This window comes from Lissotriton helveticus, chromosome 7 (assembly GCF_964261635.1).
Source record: "Lissotriton helveticus chromosome 7, aLisHel1.1, whole genome shotgun sequence".
In the NCBI taxonomy this organism is placed as follows: domain Eukaryota; kingdom Metazoa; phylum Chordata; class Amphibia; order Caudata; family Salamandridae; genus Lissotriton; species Lissotriton helveticus.
In genome coordinates, this window is record NC_136068.1 from 173,909,498 (window position 1) to 173,930,376 (window position 20,879).

General features: G+C 44.8%; 1 protein-coding gene across 3 annotated transcripts in view; it reads right to left on the reverse strand.

The window, feature by feature from the left end:
* The window catches only part of EYA2 (EYA transcriptional coactivator and phosphatase 2), a 309,526-nt gene that overhangs the window by 145,393 nt on the left and 143,254 nt on the right, over positions 1-20,879 (reverse strand). For all 3 annotated transcript variants that reach the window (XM_078651875.1, XM_078651877.1, XM_078651876.1), the window contains exons 2-3: positions 16,796-16,914; positions 2,431-2,479 (exon numbers count right to left, since the gene is read on the reverse strand). In XM_078651875.1, coding sequence (XP_078508001.1) covers positions 2,431-2,479; positions 16,796-16,904 — 158 coding nt within the window. In that variant the 5' untranslated portion in view covers positions 16,905-16,914. The remainder of the gene's footprint in view (positions 1-2,430; positions 2,480-16,795; positions 16,915-20,879) is intronic.

Consider the following 20,879-nt stretch of genomic DNA (forward strand, 5'->3'; position numbering starts at 1 on the left):
ATTGCTTTTCCGCCGTGGTCGCCTTCCGACCGCGGCGGAAAAGCGGCGGACGGATTGGGAGACCCACCAGCCATCCTGATTTGGCGGTGGGTCTTTCAGGCCTCCTCGGCGGATTTCCCGCATACTCCGGGCCGGCGGTGGCTTACGCCGGCCCGGAGTATGCGGGAAATCCGCCATCCTAATGACCCCCATAATTTGGACTCAGCAAAGTAATCCCTTACAATAAAAATACATAAATTTTGAAATTCCAGTATTGTTATACTGACACACAGTAAAAAATTAGGTAAAAAGGCAGTGAGTCTATGCCAATTTACACTGGTAAAACATAAACTAGTAAAAAAAGAAACAGCAAACATTACCTAAAACTATTCTGATATGTGCATTCACAGGAACCACACTATTCCATATATCATCAAATTAATTTAAGCACACTGATTTAAATAAAAGTGGTTTGCTGATAAATTTGCAACGCAGGTTAATGGTACATTTTTAACACCCTTGATGCTGGTATTTATTACAATAACAAGCCAATGATAGGCCCAAATTCCAGTTGTTCGTCTGTTAAATTGAGATATTGTTACTTTTTTGTACACTTGTAAAAAAAGGCCCTGATCTATATCCTTTGAGTTTCCTAGTGAACTGTCTTGACACAGCCAAGAGTGGTGCTAGTGATGCACTAAGTGGTCAAGCATTAAAGTCTAACAAGATGCTGGTCTTTCCAAAAACACAAACAATTGCATCTTAACTTGAAGTTATTCTAAGATATCTGTGCATTTTATTAGGATTTGTACGTTTTCATTGAATAACATTACTTACACAGAGGCTGAGAGCCCAAACCACCACATTGTATTTGTTATTATGCTATTATTTAACAATATTAGTTATATTAGCACCTCTAGTTAGATCTTTTGGGTTCAATTTGTTATTCTGCACAGAGAACATCAAATCGTTGTGCCAAATCAGAGAATCATACCTCTGCTAACCTTCAATTCCAACAATGTAGGTCTGCAGTGGCCAATTAGATTAGTCAAAATTGCTTAAAACTTGATGGTGATAAAATCGAGTTTTTTCTCTTTGGTAGCCAATCACTAGCCTAGACACCACAATGAGTGCCTGAGGACCCGGGATCCCACAACTGCACCGGTTAGTCCGGTCAAAACATCTATATGTTATTTTCGAAAACCAACTTTCTTTTGGTCCAAGCAATCGTGTGGCTGCTACCTGCTTTAACTTACTTCGAACGTTAATTAAAATATTTCCTCTACTTCCTAACCTCTTCGGGCAAAATAGTAATACAGGCTTTTATTTCTTCCTGGATTAATTACTGAATGTATTAATTTATCAGGCCGCCTCAATATCTCGTTCAGCGTCTGCAGGTGTTTCAAAACGTGTCAGCACCACTAAACATACCTAAACAAGCTTTCATCAAAACTCATCTGACGGCCCGACACTGGCCCCTTGAGATATTTTTATTTTCTATCAGCTAAACTTCGGAATTGACTTCCCTCACATACATGGGACTCCACTGATAAAAGTTCTTAAGAAAAAAATGAAAAAATTGCTTTTTGAACAGCTATAATCTACCTTTGGACTTTTGCTCCTAGTTGGTAAAATTATATATAATCAAGATGTCCTCCAGGTAACAGTAGCCTTTTACTAGTTCCCATTTAATTAATTCATTCCTTCATCATACATTGGGATCGACCAATAAGAGAGCAAAAGACAATGATCGCATTCCATGAAAATTCAGCACCTTCTGACTGGAAAACACTGTGCTTCTTCTGTCGTCTGCAGTCATTGGTTAATGCCAAACACCCAACCCGGACTAGGTACATATTCAAAAGACCCAATCCTCATCTGTGAGTCAATCAGATGCTCTAATCATCAATTGTGTACAGTGGTGTAGCGTGGGTCGATCCACAGGGGTGGTTGTCCCGGGCAAGTATTGCGCCCCCAACCCGTGGACCGTTTGAGGAACAATACTCTCTTTAAAAATGTTGCACTGGCAACCAATGCTACACTGCAGATTGTGCACAGGGTGAAAAATTCAACAATTGGGAACTGACAGAGCTTGATGGCCGCCACGCACTGAAAGGTACCACCATTGCGAAAACGCTACTTTTTTCGAGGTAGTTAAAAAAAAAAAAAAGTTTTGTTATATAATTGGGCTAATTTGTGGTTTGCAGTACTTTGCTGACAATACATAGCGGCTGGGTGGATAATTACACAAGTTGTAAGTTGAAATTTATCAAACCTGTTGACAGTTAAGTGGGGTGATTTTCCAACCAGCGGCTGCTAAATGAGCAGTAAGCCACCGCACACAGACGATTACACCCTGAAGGTATACTATGAATTACAGAGCTGACAATATCCTTCCTAAGTGACAGAACTACCACTTTAATAGAATGTAAGATAGTTGGAACAACTTACTTCGAGTAATTCAGCAAAGGTGTGAACTGTCGTGGTTCCTTGTCGCTGCCTGAAAGAAAGTTAATTATCAGGTTGTTTTGCATTCTTAATGACATTGTCAAACGTTCAATCAAAGAAATGTTAAATAACGATTCTGCACATAGGTCACAAAAGAAAAAAATATGCACCAAAGATCCAATTAGGAGAGCTTTTGTGTGCCTGAGTTCTGCAGTTACTTTGTGCAGCGTTATTATACCGCCTATGCTTGTAATACATTATTCCGTGTAATATAGCACAACTTCCTCAACCATAGTAAGTGTTCTCCAGTGATAACTTCAGTGCCCAGTTCAGTTGCCTAAGAGAGTGCTCATTACTGCCCCACTTCTCTCTCAAGAGCTTCATACCTAGAATACCATGTCATCTCCTCATTTTGTACCTTATAGACCCTTAAACTCAATAAAAGAACACTGATAGCACATAATCCCTTATAATTGTTGAGGACTTGCGTTTGAAATGTGGAATGGCTTTATTTATTATTTTTTCCCTTTCTACTTTACCTTATCCCTTGTCTACATACAGTAAGAAGAGACTATATATATATATATATATATATATATATATATATATATATATATATATATATCAAAGCTCTTGGGGAGTGTCGAAAAAGCGGGCAGCACTCAGACACGGACGAGCTTATTCCCATCAGCTTTATTTAGGTACAGTCACCTCAGTCTGTAGATATAAACAGCAAACTGCAACCCTGACGCGTTTCGAGGACTTCTCTTTTTCAAAAGGAGACTGCAGTTGAGAAGCACGCTTAGCGGCCACACCTTCTTTTATCCTGCGTATCGTGAGTCCTTATTGGACGGCTCTGGATGAGCAATCACGTTGTATTCTGGGAGGTGTGGTTCGTTGCTATGCCTCAGATGGTTGTGCTTCAAATTCACTGTAGCGCACAGCTCCACATGAACCCCGGGTGACGTGACGTTATTAATCCTCATCTGTGCCCCACGCTGGGAGCCCTACATGACAAAAAGCTCAGTGGCCTTCAAATGTTCGAAGTGGTGCAATCCCTGCGGCAGGACGGGCGCACATATATCAAAGCTCCACCCGGCTGTACAACGCAGCTCGGGTGGAGAGAGATCAAAGTGCACATGACGGTTTGGCCGGCATTAGACAGCCAGCCAAACTGTCATGCGCACTTACAGTGTAAGTAAAATTATAATAAATTGGTTTATTATCATTTTATTTTTCCCGTTTCCCTCAGTTGCCTGGCTCTGAGCGAGAGGGCGACACTCCTCCACCACAGCGGAGGAGCCACTGCTGATGGCAATAGTAAGATTGACTAATTAAGAATCAATTGATTTTCTCCCTAGAGTTTCCAGTACACTGGTGTCAAAATATTCAAAAAACACCCCACAAACTGAACACTCTGATACAGTTTCATCAGTTTCACCAAAGAGACGGATATGTAAGGTGCAGATACAGAATGGGTTGTTTACTAACTTTTATCTGGTTGTAAAGTTGTGCAAAGTGACACAAAGCATTGTGTTGAATTACTTACCATTAAAAAGGCCCATTGGTGTAGTAAAAGCTGTGCTCCACCATGCACACATCTGTGCAGCCCTCTGTAAATCCATGAATGAGTGTTACTCTCACTGCCAAATGAAGGCGGTGTAGCACTTTACTGTGTATTTACGGTGTAGGCAAGAAGTCAGTTTCAAGACGTGTTTCCAGTACCTTTAACTTACAGGAGCGGTCCCACATATTTACAAACTGTGTGTGATACATGGCACAACAGCAGCTGGGGTGGCTCCTCCATTTGAGTGGAGGAGCGTCCCAAAACAAGCCCCAGAACTAAACAATAAACTGGCAATAAAATGTATTTATTGCCGTTTTATTTTTCAACAACCCGTCCTGATCTGCGTGTCCGGACGAGTTGAGGCCAGCACTGCCAAGTGGCAGCAGCAGGGAGCTGCGTGTTTTAAAATGTGCATGTCTCTTTGGCCAGCCATCTTGCGACGGACAGCCATCTTGCGACAGCCAGCCAGACATGCGCATTTTAAAGTTCTCTAACCTAGTTGTCTTAGACAGCTGGGTTAGAGAAAGCACAGGCCTCCAGTGCTCTTAGGAGCGCTGAGAGAGGCTGCTCCATCCAATCCTGGTGCTTCTTTCATGCTGTGGAAGAAACACCAGGATTGGGTAGTGCAGTTTCCTGCATCAGGAGCTTCCTGGAAGGCACCCGAGGGGGGAGGACGTCACGCTGCAAGGTAAGTGATTTTGTTTTAGCCCCTCCCACCCCACCAGCCTTGGTAAAAGCCAGCCGCCACTGCACAACAGATGGCATCAATGTAGATTGGAGCAAAAGTAAGAGTAGAAATAGAAAATAGGGAAAGCGTATACTGTCCCAACCACATAATACCACACATGGTCACACCAGTGGTAAGCAAGCACTAGCCAATGAGACCGCATTGTGCAATGTCTCTGGCTCGATAAAGTGAAAGCATACACTTCCACCCCTCTCAATGAGGTATGCCGTCTGGAATGTCTGTATTTCTCAGAAAATATAAATTCCAGCCACGAAAGCTCCCTTTGCATCAGAACACTTGTACTTGAAATTATTTGGCAATGAGTAAAAATATGTCGTGAATTTTTTGTCTCTCTGAAAATACAGTCACTCTGTTGCTCCTGAATTACAGCAATCAAAATTTGGTATACCGTATCAATACTTTTTTGTTACCAATTTCCATTCCAATTTGCAGTTTCTCTGCAGAGACTGGTAAATTCCCTGGGTGGCTAGTTAATTGCGAATACAAATATGTTTCCTAATACAGAAGCAACGACAAACCGAGTGATGCTGTTTTTTTTAGCAGTTCATTCGGTTTGCAAAAACTGTGCATGCCCCTTCACTCCACACGGAGGTCAAGTGAAAGTTGCCAGGCAGGTACACAGCCCCTTTAAGGGAGCTTTGTCGAGCTAACAGAAGCTGCAATTACAGGAATGGTTTCCATTTTTGGCGGTTAAGCTAAGAAAGACTGCTCCAGAGGAGAGCTGCTTTCCATGTCTGAGGTGGGTAACAGGGTCGGATTGGTAAAACGGGCACTCGGGAAATGGCCGAAGGGCCGGTATCCGAGTTCTAGCTGTGGGCTGCTTTTTTAGGCAGCCTAGGGGCTGTCTGTGCCGGTAGGATGCTGGCAGCGGCCCACTGGGTGCCTGAGTGGCCTTTCTGGAGGTAGCTGGGAAGAGGTATCGCTTCCTTTCTCACGCTGAGCCGGCCCATTAATGTATGCTGATTGAGGGGGGGGGGGGGCCTGAGCAGAAGTGGTCTCACTAGCATTCATGTGTGGCTCAGCAGTGTGAACTAATCTGTGCATTTTTTTTATCTAAGTAAAGTTAAGAAAAAATGCCCCCCACCCCCTTTCTTTTCATAAAACTTCACTGAAGCAGTGTTTTGCGTAAAGGCAATACGGAAATGTGGGCCACTTTCTTTTGGTGTGCCCAAGCCGATTTTTTATCCCAATCCAACCCTGGTGGGTGATAGAGCTGGACTTTTGCATTTTTCATGATATGGGAGCTGGAACCGTGGCGAGGATACAACCAGTGCTTAAAATGGGCCGGTACTGTCCGTTACGGAGTACCAGCACTTTTTTATTTTGAGAAGGAGAGTACCGGCACTTCCCAAGAGAAATGCTATACTTTTAATTGGAGAGTACCGGCACTTCTCAAAAACAAGCAGGTACTCTGCCACAGAGTACCTGCACTTCTATTTTTCCATTTCAAGCACGGATACAACACAACAGAAAGGTCTTTTTGCTGCACTATACCCAGAAGCAGTTGGACAGTAGCAGCTACAACTATAAAAATATGATGGGGCGCGGTGGCCCCAATAACACCATATTTACTGCTCCCACGGGTGTGGAAGTGTTCTCCTCAATCAATGACCTTGAGCAGGAAAAGTAGGGACTTCCTTCATATTCAAGGGAACAACAATAAAGAATCCTGGAGCTGCTCTCATCATGAGAGCAGCTCCAGGGTTGGTGGGAGCAGGCTAACCCAGCGCTCCTCTTGAGGCCCAGGCCCTGTGCCAGAAATCTTCCTGCTGTTTCACAGCCATGGGATTGCTAGGTGTGTAGTGCGCATGGCGGGCTTGACGTAGCAAACCAGCAGGCTAACCGGACATGTGCACTGCAGGGACGGCTGTAGGCATGCAATCGCAGGATTCAGCCCCTCCCTCTGCACTCACACAGCACTTGTAAGTAAAATGCCGCTGATGTGCCATTTTACTTTTTTGTGAGTGCCTGCTGCACTCGCAGCAGGCGGGGTGATGCTCCTCCGCTCGAGGAGGAGGAGGATCTCCTGCATTTGGAAGAGGTTCACAAGATGTCTACAGGAGCCAAACCTAGCGTATCTTTTTAAGTTCTGTTCAAACTTGTAATGTGAAAACAAAAAGACTATTTCGGATATCTGAAAATGGTGTGGTTCCAGGGCCGTTTCTAACATTAGGCAAGACTAGGCGGACGCCTAGGGCGGCAAAATGGCTAGGGCGGCAAAAGGGGGAATTCTTTTTTAATTTGAACCTACGATAGTAAAGCTAGCCGGCCGCCTAGTCTTGCCTAATCGTAGAAACGGCCCTGCATGCACGCTGCTGACTACCACTATCTAATGCGTCAGAAGAGGAAGTGTGCTTTAACACGCTCAATTCAAACTCGAAAAAAGCACTGGTGATAAAAGACATCTCTCATTTTGCATCTAAACAAAATGTATTTCGGTAATCCAACCGCAAAGTGGATACATGTTTAAATACGCCAACTTTTGAACAAAAATAACCCCTCCTCTTCCTAGATTAAAAAGAAGAAGAACCTGTTGCATCACCAGAACGCTCTGTAAGAAGGAACACAAATAAGGGGTTGAGAGACCAGCCACCAGGTGCGGTCAACGTGTGGATAGTTTTCCTGGAAATGTCTTGTCTGTAATTTTTCCATGCAAAAAGGGGGTGAGCTGCAGTGAACAGCTCTTATTTTCACCATTCATATTCCCAGGGACAGGCTATGGTGCTGTCATTCCTCGTTATGCGTTTTTGCCTGGCCTGTAGATTTTTCTGCACAACAGCTTCCTATGTCTTGCCCTGGGTGCTCTACATGAGTTTTCTGTCCCGCAGATCAGTGCTGCACGTTGTTGATCTCCACCAGGCTGCTCGTCCCTGTCCTGCAACAATTCACTGCGGAGTATAAAGAACAGAGAGGACCCGGAGAGGAGGTGATAAGACTGGGGCGTTCAGAGAGGAGAGGTGCAGAGGATGACCAAAGGGAGAGAGGGGGGAGAGGTGCAAAGGAACAACTGCAAATTGAGGTGTGAGAAGAGCTGAAGGAAACATGCAGAAGGAGATGTGAGGGATGAAGAGAAAGACCCACGGGAAGAGAGGCGCACGAGGTGTGGCGCCGCGGCCAGGGCGACTGACGCTGGAATCTGGGGATCACGGTTCGATCCCCGGCTCCGGCGGCAGATAGCCCAGCACCATGTGACTCTGGGCAATAGCTTGCTTAATCTTCCCGACGGCCCCCAGCGCCTAGAGACCCTTACGGGTGATTGTGCGCTTTACAAATGTGGACTTTACAAATGTGGACTTTACTTTCACACCTCACTATCGCGGGGTGTGGGTGACATGTGAGGGTCAGAGGGAGGGAGCCATGCACAAGGGGCAGTGACAGGTGCAGAGGGAGGCCTCCTGGAAGAGAGGCGTCGAACACCGAGGTTGCAGGGATAAGAAGAGAGCACAGGAGAAGAAGTGAAAGCTAGAAGGAGAAAGCAGGGAGCGCTCCAGGGTTAGTGGGGGGCACCGTGGGAGAAGCGAGAGCAGACGTGTGAAGGTGGGAGTGCCGGTATCGGCATGTGCGATGAGAAGGGCACGAGGACAGAGTTAAATGATCCATGCAAGAGGGAAGGGGCACTGGTGACGTGAGAGCAAGGACACTACTGAGGACTGTCACTGAGCGAGAGGTGCTGAGTGGTGCTTCCCACGGAGAGGCACTGGTTGAATGATAGTGACGGGCACTGAGGACTGGCACCGGGGATTGGTACTCACAGACTTACTTGAGGATTGGTACTCATAGAGGGGCACTGAGTACTGGTACTGAGCGAGGTGTACCGAAGACTGGCGCCGAGGACTGCTGCTAACAGAGGGGCACTGAGGACCGGTACTGAGCAAGGTGTACTGAAGACTGGTCCTGAGGACTGCTACTAACAGAGGGGCACTGAGGACTGTCCCTGGAGAGGTGTTATGAGGACTGGCACTGAACGAAGGGATTAAGGATTGGTGCTCACATAGGGCCACTGAGGACTGTTACTGAGCGAGCACTACTGAGGACTGGTGCTTAATGAGGACTGACCCTGAACAGGGGAGGGGGTAATGGGTCCAAGGACTAGTATTTGTGATGATCATTGAGGACTGGCACTGAGGGGAACTGAGACTGTCATTGAGCAAGGAGCACTGAGGACTGGCACAATAGGGATGGGTATTAAGGACTGCCACTGACAATTGGTAGTCACCGAGTGTCTCTCAGGACTGATACGGACCAATTGAACATTGATGACTGTGTTGAGTGAGGGGTAAAGAGAGCAGGTACTGACTGAGTGAGCCCTGAAGAATGTGTTCACTGATGGGTACTGAAGACAGGGACCTACCGAGGGAGCATTGGCAACTGTATTCACTGTGGGGTACTGAGGTCAGGGATTGGCGCAGTGAGCATTGAAAACTGTGTTCACTGATGGGTAATGAGGACAGGTACTGGGATTGTGAGCCCCGAAGTCTGTGTTCACTGATGGGTTCTGAGGACAGGTACTGGGTGAGTGAACAATGCAAGTTACTATTTTTGTTGTTTATGGTTTTGAAAATGAGGTGCACTTGATGCCTCGGTGGTATTTAAACACAAGGCTTTATTGGGCATCTGTGTACACAGTTCTGTGAGTGTATGGCTACCGTAACGGTCGGACCTGGGCCTTTTGTTGAGGTCGTTTGCTGGACTGACTGTTGTGATCGTGTTTCCTGATAGTAAATGAGAGTAACATAGAAGGGTTCGGCAGTAGAAAGTGTGCCTCTCTAGCCTGGATGACCGAGGAAGAGAGTGATGGTAGTAAAAGTGAGGGGGCGGCATTTTTCAAATCTCGCCTAGGGCGGCAAAACACCTAGAAACGGCCCTGTGTGGTTCTTTTATCTGCTGCACTGATTTTAGAGTGAGCAAGTGATATTTTACTCCACCTGTCAAAACTTATCTGAAAAATAAAATTCACAACACCAGCATTTTATCATAGATTAAAATGTTTGAGGAAAATTTTACACCTCAGCTAGTGTTTTTTAGCATAGCTTGAATTTGGTCCTATTCTGAGCTTTTGCTTGAAGTCGCTAAAGTTTGACAGTGGACTTTCTACGCTGAAAATATACATTTTGACTGCACCTGCATCTGCATAAATTGTGGGAGCAAACCTCTCCTTACTGTTTGTTTATCCCAGAGATATATAATTTGCTATTGAAATAGTGTTAGTTTATAATGCATGCTTTTCCCAGTTTTTTTCTCCCGTCAGATACTGATGTTCAGAAGATAACTGCATAAGTAAAGCTAATTTTTTTATTTTGTGAATTTGTTAACATCTCAAAATAATTCTGTTCCAGTACATATCATTTCTCATTGATAACTACAAAAAGGAAGATAAATCATCTTTGCAGTTAATTAGGATGCAAAGCACTTCTACTGTGTTCAATCAATTAATTTCAATTCGACTTTATATAGCAATCCGCGCCGCGGTTTGTGCACTGTACGTAGGGTTTATTATTACCCAATTCAATAGTACTCAATTTACCGACCTCAGAAGGATGGAAGGCTGAGCTGTTCTTGCTGGAGTACAAACTCATGGCTTCCAAGTCAGTGAAAATGTCAGACGCACCCTCTTAGCTCACAGGCCCATTTTGCCAGCTGAATAAAATATTTGTAATTACACAATTCAACAGTACTCAATTTAGCGACGTTAGAAGGATGAAAGGCTGAGCTGTTCTACAAACTTATGGCTTCCAAGTCAGTGAAAAAGTCAGATGCGCCCTTTTAGCTCACAGGCTCATTTTCTCAGCTGAATAAAATGTTTAAACAAACACTAGAAAGACAAAAACGTTTTTCATAGGTGTGTTAGTTTAGGGATTTCGGCTTATGATGTACACACCGTACATCAACAAATAGGAACTAAGAGTGCAGGCATGGTGCAGTGAATTCATTTTCGGGACCACCCATGTCCCATTCATGATTGCTCATTATTGTCGCCAAGGAAAGCAATCTGCAGGTCCTGAAGGCTAATGCACGAGGCCATTACCGTGTTTGTGGGCCAACAAAAGGTTTCACAGCTTGTAAAATTAAAGGCCACACTGAATGAGGGACTTCTGTGCAGCCACTAATTTCCAAAACGTTGTACAAAATAAATATTACAAGGGGTTACCTTTCCTGCATTTGGCTGCACCTCAAGCAGCAGAGATGTTTTATTATTTATTATACTTTCCAGGGCTCTGCCAGATACAGCTGCTTGCATTTTTCCCATTAACCAATCACAAGACTGTAAAGTGGGGAGCTAGGGTGGGGAGGACACTGATTTAAGTTTAGTCCATCCAATTTCAAGTCTACAATTGCAGGCCTTTCTGCTTCAATGGTACGCCCCTGAATGCCCAAGCTGGTGTGAAAATCGTGGTGCCCATTCAGTAAAATCATTAGACTAGGAGGGGACAGACCCTCCACCTGCCTGCAGGATGGGGGGGATTAGTAATACTGGATCCTATCTGTAGACTCGCTGATGCTCCTGAATTGGGCATATACTGAACAATCTTCAGCACTTTGGGGGAAGGAAAAAGAAGCGTCAGAGGTGCGTTGGGAGCTATCTGCACCAGAGGCGGCATTTGTTGCGCGGGCAATGGGGGTGCAGTTTGTGGGGCCGCATTATATGGGGGCAGGTTATCTAAAAATTCTGTGAAAAAAGGGGTCTTCCTCATTTTGGCCCGTTTTCTCCATTTGTGATACAAAACTTTTCTCGTTTTTCATCTTAAATTCCCTAACTTTTTGTTCTAAATGTTCTTGTATTATCTTAGCATTGTATTCGGCTACTTTAGCTTGTGCTAACATTTTCACGTCTGTTTTCCCTTTTTCAGCATTTGTTTTATTCTCATATTAACAAGACATTGTTAACAATTCTGCTGGACTCTATGCTGTCCACGTACTTTCATATGTCATTTTGCTGTCTCCTAAATTGGTGAATAAAAACAAATATCAAGGTCAAAATCACGAACCCAAAATAATGAAATGTAAGGTTTCCTATACCTAACTCCACATTTATGCACCGTGACAATATATATATGTATGTTCAAAGTACATAGATTTGGAATTAGGACTAGTAAATCTATATTTCCTCCATATGCACTTACCTTTCGATATTTTGCCCAAGATATTCTTGTATGCTGAGATTGTCACCCTCGAAGTTCCATAGTAAAATCGCATTAATAAACGTCCAGATTCTAAAATATGTCTCAAGGATGTCAAACTGGTGGAACTTCAGAATCTCCCATATTAATAAAATGTACACGTCTTCCTTTGCATTGAATCATAGATCATTAAAAGGTGATCGCAGGCTCATTCCAGAAAACCTGGCAACCCCTCCTGTCCCTCCTGTCCAGAGAATTTCACGAAATCACGTGCCCGAAATATCTCTGCATCCTGCGGCTCACGGAACAACCACGAGACCCACCACGAACTTGTACACCTTGATGCACACCAACCTGAACGTGCTATGATGGAGGCTCTGGACAACTGGCATACTGGTCGGGGTGGAGGGAGGGGGATGGCGTTGGGTGTAGGGTGTAGGGTGAGGGGTTGGGCTTTTCTTATTGTTCTGTTCGATTGCCATTCTTACATGGCACCTTCACTGAAATGTCGGCAACGCATCTCCGTGTGGGCATGGTTTATCTGCTTCCTTGACGATTCATAGAGAAGACATGCATGTCTGTCTCGCTCGCCAGATAAGCCTACTGCATATCTACTGCATTGCATTGCCTGTCTTTTTTGCTCTTAAACTCAATAAAATAAATTTGAAATTAAAAGGTGATCACAGCCACTAAAGACTAGATTACAAGGTCCTTTCTTAATTTCGATCTAGTTAGTTACTGCCCTTATTGAAATTACAAGATCAGTGGGAAAATTGAAGATGTTTTTAGTTTCACCTAGAGATTCTGGTTGCTCAAAACAGTAGAATTCTCTGGTGAAACTCCAAGGAAAACTGAGGGATTACCATAGGGATTGTTACTGAGTTTCTATAGTACTTCTAATTTCTAATGGGACCCTCTAGGTCACACTTGTAATCCTCCTATAACCCCGTCCACCTCCGCGGGTTACCGGTACCCCCAGAATCTCTAACTCCAGTGTGCAGAGTTGCTGGGTGTGATATTGGGGCACCCAGAGTGAGGCCCTAACTGAGGTCGTTTCGTGAAAACCTCAACAGGATAAATTTGCTTCTTGATCAAACAGCAAAGCAGGTGACCATAAAGAGACCATCAACAAATGCAAAACTAGGGTATTTCACAAACTTTTTAATGGACTTGTATTTTTACAGTAGAATCAAGTTAAATCCGTTTTGCTAAACGAGGTGGAGCCTGACTAAGAAAAGGGCTGCCATCTAAAGGGGTTTGATCCTAAATATAACAGAAGGAAATGTGTAATGTCGTAAGTTCATGAATGGGGTTCCTATACGTCTATTCACATATGTTATTTCGCAGATCTTTTTAGTTTTACATATATTCAAGGTTGGAAGATCAGATTGGTTTTAAATATAAAAGTTGGAGTACGTTAACAATGTTAATATACCACATTCCTGCCATCTGCACGGTTTCATGCTGGCAGTTCAGGGATACAAGGTTGAGGACGACCTCTCTGACCTGAGTCACACTGGTCAGGTATCTATTTGCTTGGTCTGTATAATGATGGGTCTGTTGAGCGCCGGTTCTTCGTGACGGCGAGGGGGCTTCGCCCCCCTTGCACGCTGCAGCAGCAATAAACGTGAAAATTGAAATGGCAATGAAATTATTTCATTGCCATTTTATTTTTCACGTTTAGCGTGCAGCAGCCTACAGCCAGGATAGATGGGGGCATGTCCTCCTCTGCTGCCGATTGGTCACATAGAGGACTGGAGGAGCAAGATGCACCCTTCCAAAGTATGCATGCCAGTTTGACCGGGTCTCTTGAGCCAGCTAAAGTGACATGTACACTTTGCAGCTCTCCACTCAGCTGTCTTAGACAGCTTGGTGGAAACCAAGCACAGGCCTAAAGGGCCCGAAGTGACGTCCAGCCAGGACGCTCCATTCTCTCCTGGAGCTGCATTCTCATGCTGGTGAGAGTAGCGCCCGGATTGGTTGGTGGAATTTCCTAGAGGCTGGAGCCTGTGGATCCAACAAAAGAGGTACATAGGAGTACGTTGGTAAGGTAAGTGACTTTTAAAAAAAATTATTTGCCACTCACCATGATTGCATGAATGTCCCCACCTGGCACTTAGCTGCCCAGCCGCCCGCCTCACCGGTGAATATGTGTGCCAGCCCCACCTGGGTCTGTTCAGTGCAGTGGTTAATGTTGCTCTGTCTGAACTTGCATGGAATCTTGGCTCCTTGTGTCTTGAGTGAGTGGGCAGCAGAACCTTTCATTTACCTCGTCATTCTAGGATTTGTGACCTATTAATCCAAGGTGTCGTCATCCATCAAAAAACAGCTTCCTTTCTCTCTTTGTCACTGCTTTCCTTCCTTTCGCTTCCTCTTTCTTTCCCCCTTTCCTGCCTTTCTCTCACTTGCTCTGCGTCAAAGTCTGATGATGAAAAATAAGTTCTAGTCCCCCAAAAACAAGTGCCGGTGGTGAGCTCCTGAACCTCTTAAGCCCTGAACCCTCCAGTTTAACATGCTTTTCATCAACAAAATGTTTTATTTTCCAGACTTTTGATGCCTACTGATACGTTCGATAAAATCAACATAAACCCGCCCCGCAGCACAGTTTTCAGGGGTTGAGCTGAACCTAAATCAGGGGCGGGAACTCCGTTGAAGTGGAGGAGCGGCCCCCCACTTAAATTCCCTCCCAAAGCCCCTGAGATGAAAAATAAAATGGCAATATATTAGCATTTTGCTTTCATCCCCGGTACTGAACAGAGCATCAGGAAGTGGCGGGCCGCTGCCGAAGTGACGATAGGAGGGTGGGCTGGCTATGCACTTTTTCAAACTGCGCATGTCCCTTTTATCCGACCGTCTTGCACAATTTGAAACCTCTAACCCAGCTGTATTAAGACAGCTAGGTTAGAATAAGTGCAGGCCTCCAGGGCACTGTGGAGCGCCGAGTGAGGCCACTCCCACCAATCCTGGTGCTTCACTCACAGCATGAGAGCAGCACCGGGATTGGTTAAAGGACTTCCAGCATCCAGTTTTTGTGGGCATCGGACAAAGAAGAGCTACAGAACCGAGTACGTGATAAGGTAAGTCTTTTTCGTTTAATTTTGCAAGGCCGCCTGCCCGCCCGCCCGCCTACCCTCCTGGTAGATGCCAGCCACCACTGACCTAAATCAGTTCGCTAATCCCAAAAAACACTAATTCGCTGATCTCAGACCAACCCTCTCATCTTACACACTCACTCAAATATTTTCTTTTCAGTTGTTTGCATTTTGCTCCCCTCCCCCGCACACAGTAACCGTTTATTTAGTTGTCACACAAACCCATGTGCTGTTTAAACACAATTTAAGAAGGCATGCGTGCAAAAATGAAACTGAGGGTGCTAGGAAAATAAACAGAGGAACATGATGGCTTAAACAGCCTAATGGGTTTATGCAGCTCGCCTGCAACAAGAAGGCACACAAAGCCCAACCACAGAAAACAATGCCTGGAATTGTGCTTGTGGAGACCAGCTCAGCTGCTGCTCTTGCCAGTAATTTTCTAAACAGATTTAACATTCCTCTGCTTCCATCACTTGAGCAGTCTCAAAAGCCTGACGATTTTCCTGCATCGCATCAGCTTCGAGAAGAATGTACCCCGCTTAACCCTGCCAAGTATGTAACTTCCGACCGCAGAGTGGGGCGTATACTCTTCTGAAGGAGAGCGGTGGTTCAACCACCCACTATGTGGAGGCGATGAAGGTCTGGGACTCTGAAAGGGGGAACACTGAAAGTCTGGGACTCGGAAAGGTCTGTGCTGTAGTAAAAGCCCCAGAAACATCCCAAGAACGAAGAAGTTCAAAATGGACGCTTCCAATGGTCAACTGGGCATTTGGAAGTCAGTCATGAGTTTAAATGCCAATCTCAAGATGGCGTCCAGTTAGCTTCCCATCTCTTTTGAGCATCAAAATATACTATCGCTGGACCCCACCTTGTGTTATCAGGCTGAGCAGAGAACAATCAGAAGTTTGATTTTCAGCTCCTAAATTCAACCCACTATTATGATTGCCTTTTGCTGCGTTTGATTAGCTCTGAATTCTCACACGTTAGCCAAGGATTGTGTTGATATTTACAACACTATCCTGAGTTTGGGGATAGATTTTGGCTTTATAGATAGACCCAATAAAAGAAATAATGAAAAATAATCCATACTTTAGTCCTTGTCTGATTTCCTCAATATGGCTCTGTATTCTGTAACAACACTGACTAATATCCACCACTGAAATTACTTCATATTTCACCATATTAATTCACCACTAATCCTTTGTAGGCTTCCTGAATAGCGTGCGTCAACAAGCGCTATATAAATACAAACCTTTGTCCTCCTCTATCCTTCTGCTATCATTCCAAATCCAAATAACTGATTAACCTATCCACCACTTAAAATGTACTTGCATGTTTCACTATACTAATTCAACACTAATCCTCTATGGGTCCCGGAGTAGCGTGCTATTCGCCGAAAAAGCACTTCGACGCCTCGTCAGGGGTAGTAAGCGCTATATAAATGCAATTACAATACAATACATTGTGTTCACTTGTCAACCACCCTTAAGAACCACCAATTATACAACCAGATATTTACACCAGCATATTAACCATTGATGATCCAACTCAATGACCAGAACCAGACAACGTTTGGCGACCAGAGCATGACGATACGCAAACGCTGACAGTGCTGTGAGGACATACTAACTGCAATACAGTGCTACACAAATGCTTGTGACATAATAGAACGCAACATACAAAAAGAGTTATAGAATTGTAAACCTTGTAGAGAACTTGCCCACATGTCTTCACGAATATTTGACATCTTACTTCTGAAATCTAATCAATGTCTCATCATTTTTCAGGCATTGTGATGGCCATCCCAAATCAGATAAATTGAAAATAGGACCAGGCTACCTACCTTCTAGGTCATCGGAAGATGCCGAGTGGCTGTCGGAAAGGTGAAGCGTCGGACTCCCCGGGCACTCGCTGGTAGCAGACAGGCTGTGCGGTATCACTAGATCTAGCATTTCCTTACACCTGCAGGAAAGAAAACAAACAGATAATGTATGCAGCCATTATGCATGATTACTAATCACTGCATTGTTTCTGCGAGTATGAATATTAAAAAGGATTACCTAAACGCTTCCTTCCTGTGAATTTCAACATTACACAATGTGCTAAAGTTCTGATGTTAGCAATTCTTTGAATAAAAATGAACCACAGAGTTCCTTAGAGATTGCACCAGTTTGATTAAAGTTTTCAATTTGTGTTTTTGCCTTCAGATGATTCAACTTGAATACCTTGTGACTGTCACACCAATAGGGCACATCCACAATACGTATTCTTAAGTAAAATTTACATTATAGATTATTTATGAGAACCCTTTTACATACTCATACATGCCTTTGTGAATTAGACCCAAAATGTCCAACTCCCTATTAGTTAAAGTGCTGATTCTAAAAGATTTCCATTTGAACACGAATATCCCCTAAATACTTATATTTTATTTCAATTTTAGGGGTAATTCATAAAAGGCATGTATGTTTATGTTTGTATTGGTGTTTATAGAACACAAACATAGCTAGGAAGCAACAGAGTCCAGTACATCTGTCTACAAGACCGTGTACAAGTGGGAATTACACAAAGACATTTAGGCACAGGGAAATTATGTGGTTCTCCCAGAATCACACACTGTTGAGCCGAGAGCCAAAGCCTGGGTTCAAACCAGGGTTCCAAAGTCAGCAGCTCTGGCCACTCAGCCACATCTCCTCGTGCAAGCGTACTTAAAAGAGGAATTCAGGACATACTCCAAAATGCCTTTGTGAATGGGCCCCCATGTGTGCACTCATTCAATGACAGAATTTTGTCCTGCAACTCACATTTCTGTTTAACTTTCTCTTAAGATTGATGTATAACAACAAATTGCCACTGGCGTATATTGATAAAATAGGCAGAAAGCCACACATTGGATCACATTTCTGTTGTCTAACCATATATATGGGATAAAGTACCCCCTGGTGTATATTTATAAGGATATTGCAAGTCACAGAGGTGATGTTTATACTGATTGTTATATATAATGTTTAGGTTAGACCTGAAGACAGCTTCTGCTGTCATTTTCAGCCTCATGTAATCCAAATAAAATAAATAAAAAATGCATTCATATAAACACATACATGGAGGGGCTTTGGGTAAGCCCTCTTTATCCATTATTCTACTGAAGTGTCATTCACGTTTTGGTTTCATCTATTACAGTATACAGCATGAGGCAATGGATCAGCCCACTTCTGACATGGACTCTCGAGCACAGTGAGTGATGGTTATTTTGCCTGATCATATGTGCATAGTCTTCTAAATTGAACTCAGCTGCACTGCCAGGGCTCGTAGATCACTACTTTACATTACCAATAACTTCTCACTTTCCATTCTTCATACATTTTTATTATTTTATTCATCCTTGTGTTTATAAACTTTGTCTTCAGGTTACAATATTTGAAAACCAATAATGCCCTTCCTTAGCACTAATAAGAGTCATATGTTTCTGTGATGAACATACAAACTTTAAATTAAAAAAAAGGACTCTTAATACAAGCATATGGCCGCTCATTTAGGTTGTGAAAAGGGGGTGGTGATGAACAGAGTGTCTGAATTAAGCAGACCACTCTTACCCAGTCCAAAGATCAGGGCTTGATCCATCACCGTTATTTAGCTCACTGCCCCATCCCAGCTCAGAACCTGGCTATATGCAAATTAGTCTGTCCCTGGCCCAGTGCATCATGGGAACAGGGCAGACCAAACTACCAAGCCAATTCTTCACCAGAAAGGAGACAAGCTACCGGGGACCGGTTTCTGGCATTTCAGCCTCGTCGGCCCGGCTTGCTTGAATCCTGATGGAGCAGTGAGCAAGGGACTCATGTCTGAGTATACCCTGCCACACCTGTAGTGGCCAAAAACGATTCAGAAAAGGGGGTGGTGATGAACAGAGTGTCTGAATTAAGCAGACCACTCTTACCCAGTCCAAAGATCAGGGCTTGATCCATCACCGTTATTTAGCTCACTGCCCCATCCCAGCTCAGAACCTGGCTATATGCAAATTAGTCTGTCCCTGGCCCAGTGCATCATGGGAACAGGGCAGACCAAACTACCAAGCCAATTCTTCACCAGAAAGGAGACAAGCTACCGGGGACCGGTTTCTGGAATTTCAGCCTCGTCGGCCCGGCTTGCTTGAATCCTGATGGAGCAGTGAGCAAGGGACTCATGTCTGAGTATACCCTGCCACACCTGTAGTGGCCAAAAACGATTCAGAAAAGGGGGTGGTGATGAACAGAGTGTCTGAATTAAGCAGACCACTCTTACCCAGTCCAAAGATCAGGGCTTGATCCATCACCGTTATTTAGCTCACTGCCCCATCCCAGCTCAGAACCTGGCTATATGCAAATTAGTCTGTCCCTGGCCCAGTGCATCATGGGAACAGGGCAGACCAAACTACCAAGCCAATTCTTCACCAGAAAGGAGACAAGCTACCGGGGACCGGTTTCTGGCATTTCAGCCTCGTCGGCCCGGCTTGCTTGAATCCTGATGGAGCAGTGAGCAAGGGACTCATGTCTGAGTATACCCTGCCACACCTGTTGTGGCCAAAAACGATTCAGAAAAGGGGGTGGTGATGAACAGAGTGTCTGAATTAAGCAGACCACTCTTACCCAGTCCAAAGATCAGGGCTTGATCCATCACCGTTATTTAGCTCACTGCCCCATCCCAGCTCAGAACCTGGCTATATGCAAATTAGTCTGTCCCTGGCCCAGTGCATCATGGGAACAGGGCAGACCAAACTACCAAGCCAATTCTTCACCAGAAAGGAGACAAGCTACCGGGGACCGGTTTCTGGCAATTCAGCCTCGTCGGCCCGGCTTGCTTGAATCCTGATGGAGCAGTGAGCAAGGGACTCATGTCTGAGTATACCCTGCCACACCTGTAGTGGCCAAAAACGATTCAGAAAAGGGGGTGGTGATGAACAGAGTGTCTGAATTAAGCAGACCACTCTTACCCAGTCCAAAGATCAGGGCTTGATCCATCACCGTTATTTAGCTCACTGCCCCATCCCAGCTCAGAACCTGGCTATATGCAAATTAGTCTGTCCCTGGCCCAGTGCATCATGGGAACAGGGCAGACCAAACTACCAACCCAATTCTTCACCAGAAAGGAGACAAGCTACCGGGGACCGGTTTCTGGCATTTCAGCCTCGTCGGCCCGGCTTGCTTGAATCCTGATGGAGCAGTGAGCAAGGGACTCATGTCTGAGTATACCCTGCCACACCTGTAGTGGCCAAAAACGATTCAGAAAAGGGGGTGGTGATGAACAGAGTGTCTGAATTAAGCAGACCACTCTTACCCAGTCCAAAGATCAGGGCTTGATCCATCACCGTTATTTAGCTCACTGCCCCATCCCAGCTCAGAACCTGGCTATATGCAAATTAGTCTGTCCCTGGCCCAGTGCATCATGGGAACAGGGCAGACCAAACTACCAAGCCAATTCTTCACCAGAAAGGAGACAAGCTACCGGGGACCGGTTTCTGGCATTTCAGCCTCGTCGGCCCGGCTTGCTTGAATCCTGATGGAGCAGTGAGCAAGGGACTCATGTCTGAGTATACCCTGCCACACCTGTAGTGGCCAAAAACGATTCAGAAAAGGGGGTGGTGATGAACAGAGTGTCTGAATTAAGCAGACCACTCTTACCCAGTCCAAAGATCAGGGCTTGATCCATCACCGTTATTTAGCTCACTGCCCCATCCCAGCTCAGAACCTGGCTATATGCAAATTAGTCTGTCCCTGGCCCAGTGCATCATGGGAACAGGGCAGATCAAACTACCAAGCCAATTCTTCACCAGAAAGGAGACAAGCTACCGGGGACCGGTTTCTGGCATTTCAGCCTCGTCGGCCCGGCTTGCTTGAATCCTGATGGAGCAGTGAGCAAGGGACTCATGTCTGAGTATACCCTGCCACACC